The 23,355-nt window shown below is 39.3% G+C and overlaps 1 protein-coding gene across 1 annotated transcript in view; it reads right to left on the bottom strand.

Moving 5' to 3' along the window:
• The window catches only part of LOC104037904 (V-type proton ATPase subunit S1), a 54,972-nt gene extending 40,400 nt beyond the window's left edge, over positions 1 to 14,572 (bottom strand). Inside the window, exons 1-3 of the mRNA XM_075723155.1 lie at positions 14,463 to 14,572; positions 7,026 to 7,152; positions 6,854 to 6,922 (exon numbers count right to left, since the gene is read on the bottom strand). Coding sequence (XP_075579270.1) covers positions 6,854 to 6,922; positions 7,026 to 7,152; positions 14,463 to 14,572 — 306 coding nt within the window. The remainder of the gene's footprint in view (positions 1 to 6,853; positions 6,923 to 7,025; positions 7,153 to 14,462) is intronic.
• Positions 14,573 to 23,355: the final 8,783 nt, after the last annotated feature.

Raw genomic sequence — 23,355 nt, 5'->3', positions numbered from 1 at the left:
AAGGCTAGTTATTTTCACATTTCTATAGATGATCATAAGGGAGGATTTATGCAATATTGTCTGATTTGCCAGACTGATAGAAAAATAACTGCAGAAATTAAAATAGAGCAGAAAGCACTGATCTGGTTCACAGGTCTTTGAGTAGCGTTTTTAGTATTGCCTGGAAGGAAAGGATGATACATTTCATTTTGTTGGCATATATGAATTTAGAGCTAAAATTCTGAGCAATAGTCAATTATTTTATTTTATTTTCAATATTTTAATCCTTTGCCCCCTAGCAGCAGCCAGAATGGCAGCAGCCACTTCTTCCAAGGATATATATTAAGCAGATTACTCATTTGTTGTAGAATAAGACATAAAATGCATCATTACTGAGTAATATCTGAATTGTGCCTGTGCTCCTAACCAATCCTGCACTGCCATCTGTCTCAGCTTCCAGCCACTGGTATTCAACTGTTTTCCATCTGAAGGGCAGACACAGCTGGATATCTACTCATTAGCCTCAGACAGCCATTCTGATCCCATGCCTCTTGTTTGGCCTTCTTGACATTTGACCACTGCACACTTGTCTTTACAATACCCATATGTTGCTTTACGCATTTTAGGATTTCAACTACCATACATGTTCAAAACACAAGAACTCCAAAAGAGGGGGGAGAATGAAGAGGACTACTGAGAAACACCGGATTTTCTGTTCTGCTAAAGGACTAAACAAAGAGGTACAACCACACAGTAGCTAGGAAAGGGAGAGGGAGGGGGAGAGGGAGAGGGATGGGGAGAGGGAGAGCGAAAGGAAAAGGAAAAGGGAAAAGGAAAGGGGAAAGGGAAAAGGAAAGGGAAGAAAACCTCCTACTGAGCTGTTGGATGGATAGCAGACCTTCCTACATTAAATGCCAGAATCTATAACCTGTCTATGGGCAGCTTACTCTGATTATATTTACTTTCTTTAGTGTCCCCTGAAGCACCTCTCCTGAGTGAAATATTACAAGAAACTTCACTCTTGGATTATATATATATTGTTGTTCAGGTTTTTCTGAAGGTAGGTGTGGGATGACTCTGTCCACATTTCCAGCCATCCTGAAGCCAAGTAACTGCACTATGATAAAGCTGTGCTTGGACTTACTTGCCCAGCTCTGGTTTCAGTCTTACGTTAACTGAATTGATATTACACCTAAGCAATTTGAAGCTGGAATGGAGTAAATTTATCATAGAATCATAGAATCATTTAGGTTGGAAAAGACCTTTAAGATCATCAAGTCCAACCAGTAACCTGACATTACCAAGTCCACCACTAAACCAGTTAAGGGTAGAGCAGTAATTTCATGTTTCCTGGCTTGGTGGCTGGATTATTTTTAATGAAAGTAAAAACTACAAATCATTAAAATTGGAAAGGATCTCAAGATCACCAGTCCAACCATCAACCCAACACCACCATGTCCACTAAACCACGTCCCAAAGTGCCACGTCTACCTGTTTTTTGAACACTTCCAGGGATGGTGACTCCACCACCTCTCTGGGCAGCCTGTTCCAATGCTTGACAACCCTCTCCGTGAAGAAATTTTTCCTAATATCCAATCTAAACCTCCCCTGACACAACTTAAGGCCATTTCCTCTTGTCCTATTGCTAACTACTTGGCAGAAGAGACCAACACCCGCCTCACTACAACCTCCTTTCAGGTAGTTGTAGAGAGCGATAAGGTCTCCCCTCAGCCTCCTCTTCTCCACACTAAACAACCCCAGTTCCCTCAGCCGCTCCTCATAAGGCCTGTGCTCCAGATCCCTCACCAGCTTCGTTGCCCTTCTCTGGACACACTCCAGCACCTCAATGTCCTTCTTGTAGTGAGGGGCCCAAAACTGGACACAGTATTCCAGGTGTGGCCTCACCAGCGCCGAGTACAGGGGGACAATCACCTCCCTGCTCCTGCTGGCCACACTATTCCTGATACAAGCCAGGATGCTGTTGGCCTTCTTGGCCACCTGGGCACACTGATGGCTCATGTTCAGCCGGCTGTCTACCAACACCTCCAGGTCCTTTTCGGCCAGGCAGCTTCCCAGCCACTCCTCCCCAAGCCTGTAGCGTTGCATGGGGTTGTTGTGACTGAAGTGCAGGACCCGGCACTTGGCCTTGTTAAACCTCATACAGTTGGCCTCGGCCCATTGGTCCAGCCTGTCCAGGTCCCTCTGCAGGGCCATCCTACCCTCCAGCAGATCGACACTCCCACCCAGCTTGGTGTCATCTGCAAACTTACTGAGGGTGCACTCAATCCCCTCATCCAGATCATTGATAAAGATATTAAACAAGGCTGGACCCAAAACAGAGCCCTGGGGAACACCACTCATGACCGGTCGCCAAAAGTACTTAACTCCATTCACCACAACTCTCTGGGCTCGGCCACCCAACCAGTTTTTTACCCAGCAAAGAGTACGCCCGTCCAAGCCATGAGCCCCCAGCTTCCTGAGGAGAATGCTATGGGAGATGGTGTCAAAGGCTTTGCTGAAGTCCAGGTAGATGACATTCACAGCCTTTCCTTCATCCACCAGGCGGGTCACCAGGTCACACAAGGAGATCAGGTTGGTCAAGCAGGACCTGCCTGTCATGAACCCATGAATTTAGGTCTACCATTAGAAATCTATTGTTAAAATCTTTGTTAAAGACTCATGCATGCATCTATAAAGGATCATGTAGGCATACTCATTGTTCTCAATGAGTTTATGTTTGGCACCGAAGCTGATAGATAGTCCTATAATAAATATATTAGCTGGGAAAAAGGCTCCTGTGTTGGCTCTGAAAATATCTGGGAACCTACACCTGAAGTAAGCAGGCTTTTCCATGTAAAAGAGATCTTTTAAATCTTCATCTTTTACCTGTGAGTATGTAATTGAAAATATTAAAATATTGTATTTATTTTCTACAGCATTGGTCAATGGGTTATCTATAAAAAAGAAAAATCTATTCAAACAGATTTGGAAGCACCTCTGTTTCTAGACACAGTAAGAACTGCAAAGAAAATTATCATTGCTGCATTGTAACTTTCCAATTAGTATGAATTGTACAGACTTTTACACTTTACCTGTGTTCTCAAAATGTATGCATAAAGCTATATATTCTGATTTTAATGAAAATTGACCTGATGTACTTTAGCTGATAAAATATGTTGCAGCTACTGAAAATATTGCTGAACAAACGTCCATGCCACTGTACTGTGTCGTGGCAAACATGACACCAGAGTTTTTTTCAAGGGTTACAGATAGATCCGAGGAACTACAGAGAAGTAAACCTGAAGTCCAAGAATGGGAGGAACAATTCCAAAGAATGAAATACAGACTGTCACAACAAGGAAGGATTATACTGGGAAAAAGCTGACATGGCTTTTGCAAAAAGAAGTTGTGCCTCACAATTCTGCTGAAAATCTCTGAAGGAGTCAATAGGCATGTACACCAGGGAGCTCTAGCTGATACAGCGTACTTGGATCCACAAAAGGCACTTGGCAGAGTCTTGAAGCAAAGACCCCTAAAGAAGTTAAGCTGCCCTAGTGTGAGAAAGGCAGGCTTCACATGGAGGTGGGTAAAGGATAGGTAAAGAGTAGGTAAAGAGATAGCAAGGAAGGGGTAGAAAAAAGTATCTGTTCCTGCACTAGGGCCTGTTCAATTCCGTATGTTCATAAATTATTTGGTAAAGAGGCATAAATATTGAGCTAATGAAATCTGCTGATTACACGGAATTATTCAAGATAGTAAAGGCAAGGGCTGACAAATTGCAGAAGCAATCTGTACAGCCTCTTGGGCAACAAAGTAATTGATGAGATTCAATGCAAATTGATTTTAGCAGAACACAGAGTGAAAAAACCCCAACACTAATTTTATGTACACAATAATAGATAATAGACTCAAAACTGAGTGTTACCCTTCAGTAATGAAACCTTAAGAGACACAACAGCTCTTTGAAAATGTCAATTCAGTGGCTGATATTGATCAGAATTGAAAAATCAAATATAAGTAGGGGTTTTTTGGAAAAGGCTAGAGAACAAAACATCATCATGTCACTAAATAAATCTATGATGAACTTCTATCTTGATTATTATGCAGTTCTGCATACCCCCTTGTCAAAAAATAATATAATAAAACTAACTAAGGTAAAGAGAAAGGGAACAAAGACAATCAAAACTATAGTAGGACCTCTGTATCACACACAACTAAATAGTACTCCTCAGTCTATGACCACTGAGTGAGGATACAATGGAGATACAGAACCATGAATGGCAATGACTTACAATAATAATTATGCAGCTGCACAGCTGGCCACTAATTGGAGTGTGTTACCATACACTGCAGTTCTAAGGAGCTGAGCATTGTTTGGGGAAAGCCAAAGCTAATATTAAAGAAAAATAGTTTGTAGAGTAGGTGACTGCTTGACAAAAAAAGTTCCCCAAGTGCTAATCTTTGTATTTTATTATTTAATTTAAAAGTTCTTTGAATGTTTAAGATAAGTGATCTACCTATAAGATTCCTTTTGTATTAACTGGAAATAGAATTCTTTTATTGCATACAAACCCACTGATTGCATACAACCCCAAAGTGCAAAACAGCTGCTAATGTCGCTGAACAAATCTAATATCCGCAAATGTCTCTGTGGTTTACAAGCCTGTAACTCTTTTACAAGTAACACTTCCTTCTTGTAGTACCCATGCTGCTACATGCACATATGCATTCTAAATGAGATCTCCAGTTTAGGTTTGTGAATAAATTTACATTTGTGAAGTTCAAAAGGAGGATACTCGAGTGACATGGAACTTCTATTGTAGCTTAATGAATCACTTGTATAATATATAGTGTGAAGGTATAAAAATTTGTGATTATGCAACATCAAAGATTCTAATTTCCCCAGTGAGAAAATTCAGACCTGACCTTCACTTCCTCCTGTGTTCTGTGAATGTTATGACAGAGTCTTTCATAGCATGATTAAGAATAAATTTCTTTCTCAAAGTAGGTCAAGTGGAGTGCAACTGATGCAATAGCAACTGAGCAAATTTTTGTAGCCTGTGTTACATCCAAGATGAAATTGGATTATTATAAAGATCCTTTCTGGACCTAAAAGCTATAAGTCTATGCAATAGATATTGACAAAGTTTCCCATATGGGCACCTAAGTGAAAAAGAAATATTTAATTTATACATCTCATTTTCTTTCACTCAACTTACAGCACCTCACCCCCACAAAACTATGCTAGAAAAGTATTAAGATTGCCAAGTCCATCAGAACAAATCTAGCAAGTGCAGGAGTTGAGGTGAGCAATTTGACAAAAGAAACTTTCCAGTTCTAAACAAGCTGTAATGAGAAAAAGTTTCTTAGCTCCAAGACAGAAAGGGAAGAGAGGCAAGGTCAGAAAGCAAACAAACTGTTACTGACATTTATTCAGCTTGTTGAAAACCTGGGTTTAAATCTTTGCTCTGCCAGATACAGACCAAAGATTTACTTAAATGTGATCCTTTGTTTAGCTGAGGACCTCTTCACCAGGTCCCCAACCCACTCAGTATACCACCCGATTTCTAAACCCATCAATCTCTCAAATCATCTCTAGCTTTTGGCTATAAGGTCTATCTACAGTGCTGATGGAGTCCTGATTACAAGGCAAAAGAAGAAAGTTTTAAATATGTTAATATCCCTCCTCTTAAACATCCAGGGCCTGCTTAAATAAGACTACCACATCATTAGGAGCTGTGTACATTTCGCACAGCTTCTAAAATCAAACCAGCTTTGCAGTCAGGCAGCAACAAAATTTTCTCCAGACACAGCCTTGCATGGATTTTAAACCCAGAGAAGATAAGGCATACCAGAGAAGTATTACTTTTACTCCCATTCATTCCTTAGAAAACCCATGTACATACCCTGAACAGTTGTTTTTATTCCAGCATCGGTGTTATAATGCTGTTATATGGCAAAGAGATGAAGATCTCCAGTATCAGTGACACAAGGAAGACATTCTTAGACAGCACAGATGTAGGGATAGGTGATATGTTAATATTTATGTATTTAATTACATACACAGCTTGCTGTGTGGAGCTTGAGAATTTATACTTCCTCATGTGCTCTGATACCAGTTCCTTTACTAATAGCTCTATTCATCCCGCTCTGCCTACAGGAATGCCTTTATGACTTCCACGTGTCAACACTTCCTTTATCTAATTACAGTTCAACAAACTGTCGTGTAAGCATAACCAGAGATACCATGCACAAAATCTGTAAACCTCCTGAGTGAGAAGTTGGAAGTTGCTGACTGCCTCAGGAGGACTCCATCTTAGATTCTGTGCCTGGAGTTGATTTCAAATTACTCAAGTAGCATGCCTATTTTTCATAAAGATAAAGCAATGCAGTATCTAGTCATATCTAACTACATTCAAATATGAAACAGTTAACTCCCTGCATGAGTTGAGAGCTTCAATTTCTATGAAAATAAAATAGATGTTCAGTTCTGAAAATCAGGGCTAAATAAGTGATTCCTATAACTTCTTTTCTTCCTATGGCTTCAAAACAGAATTTTGGGTTGTCAGTATGGAAGTTTATATTGGTTTTTACAATACAAAATTGCCGCATGTTTAGGAATAATTTTGTCAGTTACGATGAGTTCTGAAAACTTGATTTTCAGAAATAAAATAGCTACAAAACACTTCTGCAAACTCAGTTGATTTCCTTTAATTCTTCTGCTTAAACTGAAATAGTCTCAATAAATAATTTAAGTAGGAAAACTGCTGCAATTCCGATTAATTTTCCCAATTGTTGTTTGTTTGCATCTTTCTTATATCTTCTTTTAATTTTAAATACTGCATATAAAGAAAGAAAAGAGAGAAATGCTTGCCTGAACATTTTGAAATGGATTCCTGTTATCGTAGGATTCACTGAGGTATGTGAAATCATCTATGCTAAGCTGAAAAACAAAGAGTAGATTGGTGAGAAGGAGACATGGCATCTCATTTAGGTACAGATTTGCACTCGGCATTGGTGAGAGAAAAGGAATTAATGTTACATACTGTATCTTGCAGGAACAAGATGAGGTTTCCGGAATTTTGGGTAAAAACAGGTTGCAGGAGTACAGTCAGCTCATGTGCTGAGACGATGTGTCCTTCGTGTAAAGCAGTGTCTGGATTCCACTGTGATCTACAAAGAAATATTTTTTTTCTGTAAAATTTGCTGCCAATGATGACACCTCTTCTTTCTTTAAATATGCAGCAGCAGGTAATGATATCATCATCTTTGGATTAAGCTCAGGTTTACAGTTCCGTTTACTTTCATTCTACTCAAGAGGAAAAGAACTTGCCCATTTATGCCCATATCACATTAACTGTGTTACAGCAGGAATGAAATTGGTCCAATCAAGATAACTCTCTCTCTCTACTTTCTTGTTTGTGTACAACAGCACTCTAGCTTCTTTAAAAAAATTAGCTACTAAGTGGAATGAAAAAGAATATGTTGAAAACCTTCGGAGAGAATTCCCAAAGGGAATCCCATCTCCCAAAACACTTTCCAGTGCCATCAGGCATCTTGGTGGCCAGAGGGAGAACTCAGGCTAGACCACAAGTTGTCATAAACCAATATTTTTTCATAAATCTTCTGTTAAGTAAAAGTGGTTTTTCAGTGGTAGTGTAAACAATATGTTCTCTCCTAAGGTTTTTGTGATGAAGAAACCACTCTGCAGAAGGAACTCAGAAAAAACACCTTTCCAGAAGCAGGAGTTCTTCTGAACAGAACGGCTCAAGATACCAAGGAAAGCTTACGATTCTTGTGCCAACCTGTCGTGAGGACTGGACAGAGAAATACCTCATCTATTTAGTTTTACTGCTACACAAAACAGTTATGGGCAAAACAAGAGGTGGCATTGTTCTTTCAACACCTGATTGGGATTTTAACAGTATGCAATGTGGGTCCATAGGGATGAAATTTATTATGAAAATTTTGGTCCTAGGTGTCTTGACTAAGGTAATATTGTCATTCTGTAGAAAAACCAGAGCTTGAAGCTTAATCTCCCATCTTCCCCAAACACACATTAGTTGCTAAGGCCTGAGAAATCAGGTATTCCAGACCCTCTAAATGGTTCTAATTACAAAGAATAGAATATAGAGAACTGCTGTGTGCTGTAGCATCAGCTATTATATGATTGCAATTTGGTGAAGTTGAGATGCTTATTAAATTTTCTAACCCAAAAGGAATTAAAAAATGACCCTTGCACAGCAAAATTTTATGAATTAGAACAATCTTTGCAGTCTCTTAAGATGGAGGCAGAACAGGGGTAATGAACACATAGGGGGTTTCAATGTTGTTTCTCAGATAAGGAAAATCTATATTTCACTTCAAGACTTCCCAGCAATTCCAATGACAATTGCGAAGAGTGAATCAAAAGCTTCCAACTGCACCCATGGCAGAGATAAAAACAGTGCAGTCCTGCAGTACTAGATACCTAACTCCCTTCAGAATTTGGTTTTGGGAGAGTGCTAGAGCAAACAGTACATGTGGAAGACTCTTTCAGGACAAAGTGCTGCAGATGTTAAAATGAAATTCTAGTAGACCTTCTGTCTGTCACTTTTCAAGCTTTAGAAGTAAACCCTGCTGCGCAGAAAAGAAATTTTTCTCTTTGGTAGAAATTATCATTTGATATTTTCTTAGTTTTGCTCAACATCACTTCTTTGTCAATTTGTGCTTGGAAATCCATATTAATTTGTATTTATGAAGCCCAACAACTTAGAAATTGTAACAGACATGCCTCAACTTTATAGAAAAGCCAAACCTCACAATCTCAAATATTTAAATACAGTATTTAAAAATAATATATTTGAAAACACAAAAACTCCCAAAGATTTTGAATGACTATTCAGGAACTGACTTTCATACTGACTTTATGAATTGCATGGCCACACGAAAATACTAATGATATTAAGGGAAAAGAAAATAGATTAAATTAAGAGATGTTAAAATATGGCTTGTGTGAAAGAAAATGATAGTGAATATCTTGGTATATTTATTTTAAAAGTTAACTAAATAAATCTATTTCATGCCTAATATTAGAAAAGAATGAAGATTTTGAGAGCTTTGGGGACTTAGAATTAAGAATAACAGAAAGCACATGAAACAAAACGAAGTTATTTGCAGCAGCACAAGAGCAAAGGCTTTTGTCATGAACTCAAAACCTCAGAAATGTAATGATCCTGTTTTAAAGCATACTTACTTCTAAGGTATTCCCTGTTCTTGAAGCAGATCTTGATAGCTAGCTAACCTTGAAAAGCACCTTTTGTGAGACTTTTTAGCTTCCAAGCAGTCAACTTTATTAACTCCAGCATCATCATCAGAAAAATAAATCAACATCAGTTAGTTAATAATTTTATTATAATGCAGCATATGCCTAATACTTATGGTCACCATATTACACACACATTTATTTTGTTTCTTTTAGTTTGCTGAGCACTATGGATGGCAGTAGGCAAGGCTACACTACACACTTCATTGAATGGTCTGCTGCTGCCAGCTGGGTGCAACAACATTCTCACCACGGTTCAGACGGGAAATGTCGGTGTGTTTTACCAGCTGGTTTACTGTGAACTGCAGAGTGAAATGGAGATACGTGACTGCCACAGACAGCGCATCGGGGATAAGCTGAAGGCATGCTTTACTGGATGTAATGAACTGGTCCATCCCTTTGAACTCTTCACCTCAAGCAGGCAGCAAGAGATCAGTAAGGGATGGCACAGGATGAAACAGGCAGTAGGCCAACACACATATTGATTGCTACCATTGATTGCTCACACAAAATTTTATGTCCAAAGATGCACAGCCATGTGCAATCATCTGCATGCCAAGCACATCAGACTTAACCTCCCCATTGCAGAACCATCCTGGGGTCTTCAGCCATGGGGGCTGATAATGACAAGCATCTCTGTTAATGTAAGTGCTTTCCTGCTGGCTAAAAAGGAGGAAACTTAAAACTCAGCTGCTCTCTCTTTCCTCCAATAGCCAGACAATGCACTAAAGAAAGAGAGGAAAGAAAGCTTAGCTTGGTATTTTGCTTCTTTCTTGTCCCTAACTGCTCTGACATGACAACAAGTTTAGGCATACAGATTCTTCTCTGACTAGTGCTCTTTCTACATAGAACTGGGATTTGAGCACTTATTTCTGATGAAGGCAAAGATTTCCAGATTTCTTGTATCTGGACATCCCAGAAGGGCAGATGGTAAGATAACAGGGCTTCTAGCACTCTAACTTGTGAGCTTACATTCTTGCTTTGTGGCTGGCTTCTGAACTCTTTCCTACAAGTTATTCTTGTCAGTTTTTCTCTTTCACTTACCTCGTGATTACCATATAAGAAATAATATATTCTCCTGCACAGCAGAAGTAAACAAGCTAATTAAAAAAAATTTGGAAATGACCTTTAAATACCACTTTTACACAAAACTCACATGTCACCATTACTAGTAGCAGCAGTAGAATGAAAACTCGTGATTATAGGAAAAAAATTCAAAAAGCTAGTCAAGCATGCTAGCACATAGAATCTCCACAGAAGTCCAGTAAAGTTACAGTTAAAACAATTTTCTGTTTCCACTGTATCCTTTTTATGTTCCACCTTCTTTCAGCAGATCTTTCAGCAAATTCCTTGCAGTTTTAAGAAATACTGCAGATGTACTATTTGGCATTAATGCATTCTCAAAGTCACTTATAATCTGGATTTGCCAGAAAAGGATTCATTTCATGAAGGTAGTAATGTATTCTCAGTGACTGTAGGCAAAAATCATTCCTAGAACAAACACATGAGGGGGCAGTCACAAAAGCTAATTTTAATGAATTTATTTCCTCAGGCTCCCTCTCTAATCTACCGAGGGAAATAAATTCTTTAGACTATTGGTTCAAAATGGCTAAATCAAGTTTCTTCTGTGAACGATATGCAAAAGAAACCTCTCCATCTCTACTGCTTTGAAAAGCAACCAGGAGATATTAAATTAAAAGCTAATTTAAGATAAAGGTTATTTTTTCCAGGCCAAAGTTATTTGGAGAATGTGCACTGATACATTAGTATTAGTTTGTGAAAAGCAGGACACTGTGACCTACTGGGTTATTCCCACTTTGTCTTTTTCCTGAGTTCGATGGAGAAAGACTGTTGTGTGGTAGAAAATACTTATTTTAAAGTAAAATAAAAAGATCTGTTTTTTTTTTTTTCTAGAGGGAAGAGGTATTTGATTTACTAATGTCCCTGTAAAGATTTATATCACACGTCCTTTATGCTTTGCACACTGCATGTATTTGTCAGTTGCAGGTTTCATCTGTATCTGACATGTAACATTATCTTTAATAGCATGATTACAGTACAATAGCATGATTACAGTACAATAATAGTGCATAAAAGAGAGATTTTAAAGCGTTACATTCTCCTAATATAGCTGTTCTGAGATATGGCTGTACAAACACTAGCTAGTTCTAAAGAAGAGCAAAACATATTCTCCTTCAACTATTCGATATCGTATCCTATCAGATAACCTGGGAGAGGGTGGTAGAACAGATCGGTGAATCTCAGCTTCTGTTGATCAATGAATCACTGAAGTTTTAAACTGGTAGGACGTATTTCCACAAAGTGAATAGAAATCCATTGATAATCACTGCACTTCTGTAGTTATCCTTCCTAAAAAACTTAATAGCAGCTTCCATAATTCATAAGCCTCTAGATCACACACTGCAAACCTTGCATTACTGCAAAGTACCAAGATGTAAAGCATAGAGTAAAGGGTTAGCAAACAAAAGTTACTGTTACTCTTTCTTATTTTATAAAATAACATAAATCTCCTTTCCCGTTTCTTCATTGACTTTCACCAGAACTAATTACTGCCCCACAAGAACTTCACCTTTCAAAAATACAAAGGTCGTGGTAGGAGGAACATATCTTCCAGAAAATGTTCTATTCCTGGAAACATGAAACTGGTTTAATCAGTCCACTATCCTGATTTTCCTGCTCTAGATTTGTATAAGCCTGAACAATCTGTAGTAGAGCAAGTTGCTAACTGCATCTCGGTGGAAAGTTTGCCGTTATGACCACCCTGGGTTAACTGGTAAGATTTTGCTTATGTTGACAACAGGTGTGTTGTTCATATAAACTAGGAAGTAGGACAAAGGAAGCACTGATCTTTGCTTAGACTGTAAGGATCACTGATATCCTAAGAACAACTCTTTCCAATATTTACTTTGCTTTTAAATACAGAGGTTTAGTACTCAGACATGAGCCTGTGTTGTATAAGGGTGAACAGATTAAGTATTTGGAATATAAAAAAGCCTTGATGTTGAGACATCTGTTTATTTCTTTCAGGGGGGGGAAAAAAAAGGTCAAAATTACGTAATTTAACTTTATCAAACTTTGCAGATTCCTATATGTTGCGGCTCCCCAGGGTCCAACGGTTCCATTTCTGGAAATGCTTAAGAGATGGGTAGACGTATGTCAAAGCTGGTGCTAATTAGTGCTGGGAAAAGGATGTTGTGTCCAGGATGCATATGAAATAAACACCATCAACTCCTCCTACACATCTGTTTTCCATGGCCCTCAACATTGTAGCATCACATATGAAAAACCAGAAAAGTAGCATGCTTGTCTGTATGGCACTATGCATGGAGAAAGATCTCCTGAACAACTGAATCAATCTAATTCCTGATGTTCATAAATTTTCTGAATCCTCCTATTGCTGTCTTAAAATTACCATATTAAGAAGCAACTGAAAAAAAGAAAAAAAAGAAAAGAAAAAATATTAAAAAGATTTAGCACTCAGACTTAAATCCTCATAAACTTGCCTAAAGACAAAAGATTTACACTAGGATAAATGAGAGCAGAATTTAGTCAAATTCTGTTCCTAATGACAGCTAGATAATTCACAGTGTCTCAAATGTGTCGAATGAATGAGCTCAAAGCCTCATGAAAGGTAGCGTGAATCCAGTGCAACTAGCTGAAAGGATAATTACTTCCCAAGAAGCCATTGGTTTGGTGTCTTTTCCAGTTTACAGAAGAGTAAATCGCAAGCAACACTCTGGGAATTAACAAAACGATAAAGAGATGAAAGAATCAAACCCTATGTATTCAGACCTGACAAGAGTTGATGACCAGAGGAGTTCAGAAGCAGAAGTCCCCCTGCCCGGGCACACACAGCTTGGTCATGCCAACAAAGAGACCCAACAGGAATCCCCATCACTGCAGCCCCTCCTGTTCATCCTTACAGAAAAAATGAGGGTTAACCTGTGCGCCAAGGTTATTTGCAGTACAGGAAAGCATTTTATGCTTATGAAGTCACCCAGCTGGATTGTGACAAATTCCAAATACTGTTGGTGTTATGGATTATTTGTAATAGAGAAATGAATAAATACCCAGCTGAGATCAGGCCTGTTGATCTAGGTATAATACATATGTGCTTGCAGAGGGTATGAGATGACTCTCCATGAGAGGGTTTACAATTTAGGTAAACCAGGTCAAGAATGTGGAGTTTTTAGGAATTAGGAGGAGAGAGTCAAGTGATTTACTCAGGCCAAAGCACACCTTAGGCAAACCTGGAGTACAGCAGCTCTGTTGTTGCCTTCCCACTCAGAACAGGACCTTGCCTTTAGCCCTTCCATTCAGTCCTGCGATCCCATAAGCCCCTCAGGAGCCTTTTCTTACAAATCTCTGACGTTGGATTACCATATTTTGGGGCAGTACTTTCTAGACAAAACCAATGTGTATGCCCTGCAGAGACAGCCTTGTGAATAAGTGGTGCGTAGTTCTCTGACAACTTTACATATCCAGTACCCCACATGAAGGTACTGCGTTGCCCAAGCGTCTGTATTTCTGGAAATCCCAAGTAATTATATAAAAACCTTAAAGTCTGCATGAATAAAATTCCTGGTTGGAAAAAAGAAGTCTTTCAAGACAGGTTCGAAGTCTTGTAAGTATATGCAAACCCCTGAATTTCACGTGTCTCTTTGGATCTGTCAAGACTCTGCAGCTGTTTCTGATACCTATACATGCAGCAGCATATTCTATTAAAAAAATGCATTAAAAAGAACATTAAAGTGAAAAATCAGGATTCAGGAGTTAGGAAATGCAAGTATTAAGGTTGGCCCCACAGTTTTTGGTCAGTTCCTTTTTGTGAAACTGCCTTATGTTGTGCCTTTAAGTCACGACATCTCTAACAGTGGAGTTCAAGGTTGCCTTAGGGTGAATAAAGCATATCTACTTCAGGTTTGAAGAATATGGGGTTTATTTACTTCTTAATGCCCAGCTTAGATCACTAAAATTATAAATAAATCTGGTTAAATTAATCTGTTAGGCTGTTCGACTGCCGAGAGGCAAATTTATTTATTGCGTAATTTTATTGCCCAGAGGTTATTTACCACAACTGACGATATACAATATATTCCGCACACACACACACAGAGCAATAGCGTAAGTAGAGATACTCTTTTACTAGATTTCTTACCTCTGAGTTGACCAAAGCAGCATCGGTACATGGCCCACTGACAGAGACGCTTTGAAGAGCACAGCGAGGGTGCACAGCAGCGGGGCTGGAGCAGCGGAGTAGAGCTGCATCACGACTCCAGGCAAGGGCGTGCGTAACTGGCCGGCTGCAAAAGGAAATCCGGGTGTATGCACAGCTGCACTTTCTGGTTCAGTTGCAGCTATCCGGATTGAGCCAGGCTGCTGGGTGGTGTCTCTAATGACAGTGGGAACTTTCAAAACACGGACTTCCTCAGCTTGAAGTTGGGAGTTACATCTACTTTTAATAACTTTCAGTTTTGTGATTTAAGCGGCTCCTAAAACTCTCCGCAGTATAAGCATACAGATTCCCTAGTACAAGGGAGAGTCATGAAGTCCAGACTCCTGTCCTACTCTTTTCTAACACCCTGATAACTGCAGGCTGATAGCAGAATTGCTCAACTTCAAAATGGAGTTTTCAGCAAACTTTTCTGTACTGCACAAAATGTATTCTGCAGCACTTCTATCTTCTTCCCCTGCTACATATTATTATGTCCCTCAGCTTAGCTCTTTCACATGTATTGAGAGCTGGTGTCACACATTTGGGTGTTGACAGGTTTGAAATCTGCAGTAAATCTATCCATTGCAGATTCCAGCGAGAAGGAAGAGAGTGAGAAAATGGTACGTTTGGAGTCTAGCCACTGAAACATGGAATTGTTCAGCTATCTTTTGCATGGAGCGATGCTGTCCCAAAAATCAAAAATATCAAAAGTCAGGAGCAAATTATAATCACTTCAGAACCTGACATGACTTCAGTATTTCACAAGTCTCATGCAAGATCAAAATAGTCATAGAGAATTTCTTCATGCTGGGAAGCAAATTCCTCCAGCATACTTTTTTGCTCCTGCCAAGCACTGAGCTGTTTCTGCACCTTGTGACTACATTAGGCAGCAGCAGTCACTTGGCACGTGTTCAGCACAGGGCACGGATGCCTCTTCACAGTCAGAACAAGATGTTAGGGATAATACACAAAAAAAAATTGTTAGCTGTGTTAAAACAAGTTGTGATAAGGGAAAAATAAGGAAGCACAATGAAAATTGTAAGAGGAGATATAAACAGATGTCAGAAGACGTGCACTTCTGAATCTGAGCACACGTAGCTTGATTAATGAAATCCATTTGCCTTAAACTCACAGCATACTGTTACAGTGCTGTTGTCTAATATAAGGCAATTTGTTCATCACTTCAATCTGAAATCAGATTTCTGAGACAAAAATAATAATTTTGAGGGAAGCAATAAAACCAATCATCTACATGTTCCTTTTCTTCTCCATGTTACCTGTACATAACACTGAGATTAACCCTTTAATTGCACTTTTCCCTCTTCTCCTCAGAGATATTTTATAAATCCTTCATTTCCCTTTTCACAAGCCGGTGTTTGTTCATCTGTTTAAGGGGTGCGTATAGGTAAGACAGCAATTCAGAGCACAAAGACAGGGGTAGAACTGGAACACCCTAGAGAGAATTTAGTATGAATTGGAATAGTTCGGTCAACACAAGCAAAATACTTTGTAATTCTAGAAGTGGTTGACTTTTCTATGGTATCTTCCAGAATGCGAGAGATCTGGTTTCTCACGTAACTGTCCAGAATAGTCTTGCCAGTTTTTGTGTGCATCTCCTGCCCACAAAGCCAATCGACTGTAACTCTTCCTGTCTGCTTCTTACAATTAACCTTCATATAAGAAACGAAGACAAATTGAAGGTCAGCATTATATAAATCAAGAGTGCACAATGTGGTTGCCCACAGAATACTAAAGGAATCACAGAATTTCCAGCAAATCTTTCAATTTTGCAGAACCTACTAGATTTGCATTGCAGTTAGCAGTCTAGACAAATAATGCATTACTGCTTCTACACTTTCTTTTATTCTACTAAGCCCATGCCTTCTCAGATTGTGACTCCTTTCATTTTTCAGCTTGCACAATGCAGAGATCCTTGCTTTGCGAAACAGAGCAAGAAAGCAGCATATCTTACTATTTTTCTAATATGAACCAATGAAGAGTAGGTTCTAGTGGGTCTTCTCCATTACTAATACAGTTGATAAACAAGACCAACACTGCCAGGACTTCCACATCAGAATAAGCCCTCAACAATCTGATCTGAATGTATGGAAGTCAAGACCAACAAATACATAGTGTTGTACAAATACATGTTATAACTTGATAGGAACCTCATCACAAGAGCAAATGATTCATCACTAAATATTTGACAATTCCATACTTTTTAAATGGGTGACTAGTGCTCAAGTCTATTATCACAGGGCATTTTCATAGGGATAAAGCATTTACACTATTTCAAAAATTTCACTGCTGGCATATGAAACTTCTTTTACAAGTCCATACTCAAAGGCTGACACCCAGGATGATTCCTGGCTTCTTGTTTCTGAAATGGTTGGCTTAAAGTAGGTTGATGAAAACAAATGAAGCAGCAGCTAATACAAGGGAGAGAATTATGAAAGAAAGGTATATTGTCTTTCCAGCTGGTAATATCTCAAAAACTGATTATCCCTTGGTTTGAGCTGGATCTTCTGGAGGGCATTTGCACACGCTAACCAAATCACACACAAGTGAGGTGGAGCACAGCTGATGGGTATACTCTCTTTATTCTGCCTTATATAAACAATCTTAAAACTTTTTGAAACAAAATCAGGTTGTTTTCTCTCAGATTACCATATTACTTACGAACAAACTTAACTCTAAACAATTTAATATTTCTCCACAGATCACAGTTTGGGAACAACTGAAGTGAAGAAAGCTTTGAAAAAAAGGAATGAGAAGAACCCATTGACTGGGATTTTAATTTGCCTCCCTCAGTAAATTTGGCTTACAAATGCATCTGCATATATTTGCTCCTTTTTCTTTTTTTTTTCTTCACTCCTAAAAATAAAGATTTCTTGCCAAACGATAAGGAAAAAAAATATACCTACTTCAAAGAAATCGCAGTGGTTCTTTTATCTGTAAGCAGGAACCTAAACCCACTTTTGATTGATGTCTGTCAGTATACAGAAAAGCACACACAGTTTACTGATGCATTTTCCATAGGGCTTTTTCCTTGAAAACCCATAGGTGATCTTGAGTCAGGTTTAGAACTGTTTGCACATGAAGATTTATTAAAATCCAACACAAATTCAAAAAACTGAAACTCAGGGTACTGCGAAATCATTATGAAACTGCAATGAAGAAAAAAATACCTCCATTACTATATATCTCCTCTTAACTAAAATAATTTTATTAAGAGAAGCTATAATATTGACATAACATGTATTTACATTCTACCCATTTCTCTGGATTTATATGTGCTTTCTTTTACAATTGTACGCATAGCACATATCCCATGTAGTTCCTATCCTGTCAAAGCTGAAATATGGGACTCGAAAAATAATGAGAAGAAAAGACCAAGATGATGGAGGCTTAATTTCTTTTGTTTATTAATCCCTAAAAAAAAATAAAAATCCCCTCGACTTCAGAATTCTACATTCCTGATGTAAAAAATTCTGAATAAAAATAAGTGTGAATGCCAGATTTGTGTGGGATGAAGGTAAATTTAGGACCATGTCAGGCTTACAGTGCAAGATAAGCCAAAAGAACTATCTATAGACGGGTGACAAAAATAAGTGCCATCCATTTTCATGCAAATGTGATCCTTGAGCAATAGGTTTGGGAGCTAACACGGTACTACAGCAGCGTATTAAAGAAACTCTTCCCCCAGCTCCGATAATAGACATATTCAAATTTAGCTCTTTAAAAAGATAAATAATAATTAAAAGAATCCAATATTTGGAATTTTTTTTCACCTCCATTTCCTATTAAAAAAGTATTTTCCACATGCCAAATATTGGTCAGCAACTACTTTGCTACCCTCACATATTTTATTTATTATTTTTCGTTTATCACTTTTTCCAGTCATTTTGTGTTCTAAGAAGGGAATTAATGCTTTGTTCATTGGGACATCTTTTTGGGACAAGGAGGTGGAGGGAGCAATTACTCTGAGTTCTTCTTCCTTTGAGACATAAATAGGGAAATTTACATCCTGGAAAAAGTATGGACTTTCCTCTTGGGAGTGGGAAGGCAAAATGCATGTTCTTCTTTGCCAAATTAACATACTACCTGCTTGTGCATGCAGGAAGAAAGCCGGAAGTTTTCCCTCTGGAAATGGATTACCAGTGGTGTTGGAGGTGGGTAGAAGGCAAATTTTGCTTCACGCTTGAAGAGTCTTGCTCACAAAAGAGTCCTGTGAGGGAAGCTGCGGGTGTTAATTGGTCTTGTGTCTCTGCTAGTGCAGAAGGAGGAATGCAAGCCACACGGATCGATCCCCTTTTCCTGGTAGTGAGCATCTACATCTGGGAAAGAACTGAGGCAAACCCAGCATTTCTCACCAGTGTTTCAGGAGTGTGGACTCCTCACAGTCTCAACCTCTAAGCTATGATTTAAGAGACTTTATAAGCCCATCACTTTAGCCACTTCTCAGAAGTGAAGAAAGAAGGTTAGAATTTCATCTTACAGTCGATTCTCCTTCGAAGAGGCCCTGACACTTTGCAATCATTTGTTCTCATTATCCAGGAAAGATCTAGGCTCCAAAACAGAGGCTTTTTTTACCAATAGGTTCCAAAAGCATCTTGTGAGTAACTCTGAAATTCAAGCAAAGATGATCAGATGTGCTTTTAAAGAATTTACTCAGTTCTAATAGAAACTAGCAGATGTGACCCTTTATCTGAACAGTTTTCTTTTCCTGATAAAATGCAATGACTTCTCCTAGAAATATATCTTTAATCTGACTCTCATCTTCTCAGTCAGCTTTTCCAGTATTCGCCACTGCCTGATACAGAGAATTCTTTCATTCTTTATACTTGTCCAGTACCTTTTTCATATAATTTGTAAGCTACATAAACAGGTGAAGCAACACAGTAACTATTAGAGAAAAGTTTTAAATTAATTGCTTTTCAAAATGCAATACAATTACAACTGCTGTGGACAAAAAGCGGTAAAAAAAATAATTGTTTTTAAATTCAGTAACAATATCAACAAAACATTTATGATGACCAAAGTAGCAATTAAAGAAAACTAACATGAAGGATTTTATACTGATTTTGATTATACTAGATTTAAAAAAAAAAAAATTACCCTATTTTTGATTTATGTTGGCTTTACTTGGCTTTGCCCTAACAAAAGGATTCAATTAGATATCCAAAATATTGAAAATACTTTTTCCATTTTTCAACAACTCTCTTTCAATACATCATGTCCTCCAAAACATTCAATTTCTATGCTTTCAACAGCCATTTTTGGACACTGACTTGAAGGAAGACTTTAGTTTTCACTTCATACAGGGAGTCACTTTCTTAGTGGACACCCATGTCCCAGATATTAGTCAAGTATCTGATTCACAATAATTGCAACACAAATTTTTAACTATTTACACAAGAGCTTTCATGGTGTGATTAACTGGCACTGCCTTTGTCAGGCACCACTGTTGTGGTTTAGCCCCAGCCAGCAGCTAAGCACCACACAGCCGCTCACTCACTCCCCCTACCCCGATGGGATGGGGGAGAGAATCGGAAGAGTGAGAAACACTCCCGGGTTGAGATAAGACCAGTTTAATAATTGAAATAAAGTAAAATAGTAGTGGTAGTAGTAGTAATAATAACAATATAATAATTACAGTAATAACAATATACGAAGCAAGTGATGCCCCCATGCAATTGCTCACCACCCACCGACCGATACCCAGACAGTTCCCGAGCAGCGATCGCTGCCCCCCGGCCATCCCCCCCCAGTTTATATACTGAGCATGATGTCATGTGGTATGGAATAGCCCTTGGTCAGTTTGGATCAACCATTCTGGCTGTGCCCTCTCCCAGTTTCTTGTGCACCTGGGAGAGCATGGGAAGCTGAAAAGTCCTTGACTAGCATAAGCAGTACTTAGCAACAACTAAAACATCGGTGTATTATCAACATTATTCTCATACTACATCCAAAACACAGCACTGTGCCTGCTACTAGGAAAAAAATTAACTCCATCCCAGCCGAAACCAGGACAACTACCTTGTGGATTTCTGCATAAACCAAAAAAATGTTGTGTGAGAGCAATTGTCTAGCAGGACAAAACATTTGTTTGCTTGAGAATATCAAACTGAATATAGAGTCTAGAACTCTTCAAGCATAAATCTGTATGTAATACTGCATCAGTTTGGGGCCCCTCAAATCAAGAAGGGCTTTGATAAACTGCAGCAAGTTCAACAGAGGTTCACCAAGAAGCTCAGGGGGCAGAAACACTTGATACGCAATGAGAGGCTGAGGGAACTGGGCTTGTTCAGCCTGGAGAAAAGAAGGCTTGGGGAAAACCTGATAGCAGGTTTCCAAGACTTAAAAAGAGATTATTAAGAAGATGGAGCCAGGCTCTTTACAGGTGTGAATGGTAAGAGGATGAGAGACAACATACTCTATGGAAAGGAAAAACTTCTCTAAGATGAGGACAGTCAAGCACTAGAGCATGTTGCCACTACAGGTTACGCATTCTCCATCCTTGAAGGTTTATCAAGACCTGAATGGATAAGGCCTTGAGCAATTCAGTCTGACCTTACTGGTGACTGTGCTTTGAGTAAGAGGTGGACTCCTGAGGTCCCTTCAAACCTGAATTATTCTATGATTCTGTACATTCCAAAAATCTCTAACACTACATGGCACTTAAATCAATGGACTAGTGGCTTTTCACATTTGTTTGAACTGTTTCCTTACTGTTTGTTTGAATCATCCTTCTGGGGTTGTAATGTAAGTTATTTAAAAGCCGTTTAAAAAGAAAGGCAACAAATTTATGAAGAGGTAGGTTACTATCTGCATAACTTGTGTTTTCCTTCTTGCCCTTCAACTTGTAATTTTCTTCAAAAATCCTTTTATCACTCTGGAAGAAGCCAAAACTTAGCAGCCATTCCTACCTTAAGACTCAAATCCTGGAAAGCACATAAGTCAACCGGAATGCTTGTGTGCCTCAGTTCTGCAATTCTAGAATCCAGAATCTGGATTTCATGGTAAAATCAATAGAAAGACTTCCACTGATGTTAGAATGCACTGGTCATTTGGGTACTAGTTCTACAGTTCATGTTCTGTTGAGGGAGTCAATCCTGTTTCCAGCTGTTTGCTGCTAAATATATGCTTATTTCTGTTTGTAAATGCTATTGCTTTTTCCTAGACAGTTTTATTTGTCAGAGCAAAAGGCTTTGTCCTGGGTCAAAAGCATGTCTAGAACAGAGTTTGGAAGCAGAACTTTGCAACTTTCTGTAGGACTTTATTGAATGTTCACCATATCGTATTTTTCTCTGTAACTATAATCAAACACAAACATAACTAAATAAGTTTACAGAGACAATTGACTTCTACTTTAAATAACACAAGCCCCTGAAAAAATAAACATGTTCCAAACAGTCTGCATTGTGTATTTCAAATTATAAGTCTGATTTACAATAATTTCAAGATCTTGGAAACAATAATTACATGCTGGCAGTTCCACTATGACCATCATGACGGGCTATAAAAAGTAAAGTTATGCTTTTGCAAAAATGTTTGCAAGGCAAAGGAGCTATATTCGGAAAGGCACATCAATTCTGTTGTTCTGTTGGAATTTAGGGTTTGAGGGGTTTTCTGCCTCATATGCTTAAGATGAGAGAAATAAATTTAATACAGTGTTTATCGTATTATTTTTCTAATTAAAAGGTGACAAAAAATTAGCTAAATTCCCCCAAGAGGAACATTACAATATAGACAGACTGTTCCAAGCAACACAAGCATACACAGAAAGTGTGTTGGGTTTGCGTGGCAAGTTTTGGTAGCAGGGGAGGCTACAGGGGTGGTTTCTGTGAGAAGCTGCTAGAAGCTTCCCCCATGTCCGACAGAGCCAATGCCAGCCGGCTCCAAGATGGACCCACCGCTGGCCAAGGCCGAGCCCATCAGCGACAAAGGGAAAGAAAAAAAACGGCTGGGCAACAGCAGCTGGAGAAAGGAGCGAGAATATGTGAGAGGAAGGACTCTGCAGACACCAAGGTCAGTGAAGAAGGAGGGGCAGGAGGTGCTCCAGGCACCGCAGCAGAGATTCCCCTGCAGCCCGTGGTGCAGACCATGGTGCAGACCATGGTGAGGCAGCTGTGCCCCTGCAGCCCATGGGGGTTAGCGGTGGAGCAGATATCCACCTGCAGCCCAGGGAGGACCCCACCCCAGAGCAGGTGGATGTGCCTGAAGGAGGCTGTGACCCCATGGGAAGCCCACGCTGGAGCAGGTTTGCTGGCAGGACTTGTGACCTGGTGGGGGACCCACACTGGAGCAGTCTGCTCCTGCAGGACTGCGTCCCATCAAAGGGATCCATGCTGGAGCAGATCACGAAGAACTGCAGCCTGTGGAAAGGACCCATGCTGAAGAAGTTTGTGGGGCACTGTCTCCCATGGGAGGGACCCCATGCTGAGCAGGGGAAGAGTGTGAGGAGGAAGGAGCGGCAGAAACAACATGTGATGAACTGACCGCAACCCCCACTCCCCATCCACCTGCACTGCTGGAGGGAGGAGGTAGAGAATTTGGGAGTGAAGTTGAGCCTAGGAGAAAGGGAGGGGTGGGGGAAAGTGTTTTAAGATTTGGTTTTGTTTCTCATTACCCTACTCTGATTTGATTGGTAATAAATTAAACTGATTTTCCCCAAGTCAAGTCTGTTTTGCCCATGACAGTAACTGGTGAGTGATCTCTCCCTGTCCTTATCTCAACCCACGAGCCTTTCATTATATTTTCTCTCCCCTGTCCAGCTGAGGAGGGGGAGTGATAGAGCAGCTTGGTGAGCACCTGGCAGCCACCCAAGGTCAAC

This window comes from Pelecanus crispus, chromosome 1 (genome assembly GCF_030463565.1).
Source record: "Pelecanus crispus isolate bPelCri1 chromosome 1, bPelCri1.pri, whole genome shotgun sequence".
Taxonomy (NCBI): Eukaryota; Metazoa; Chordata; class Aves; order Pelecaniformes; family Pelecanidae; genus Pelecanus; species Pelecanus crispus.
Note: the sequence above shows the minus strand (reverse complement) of the source record. Positions and strands in the feature narration are given on the sequence as shown.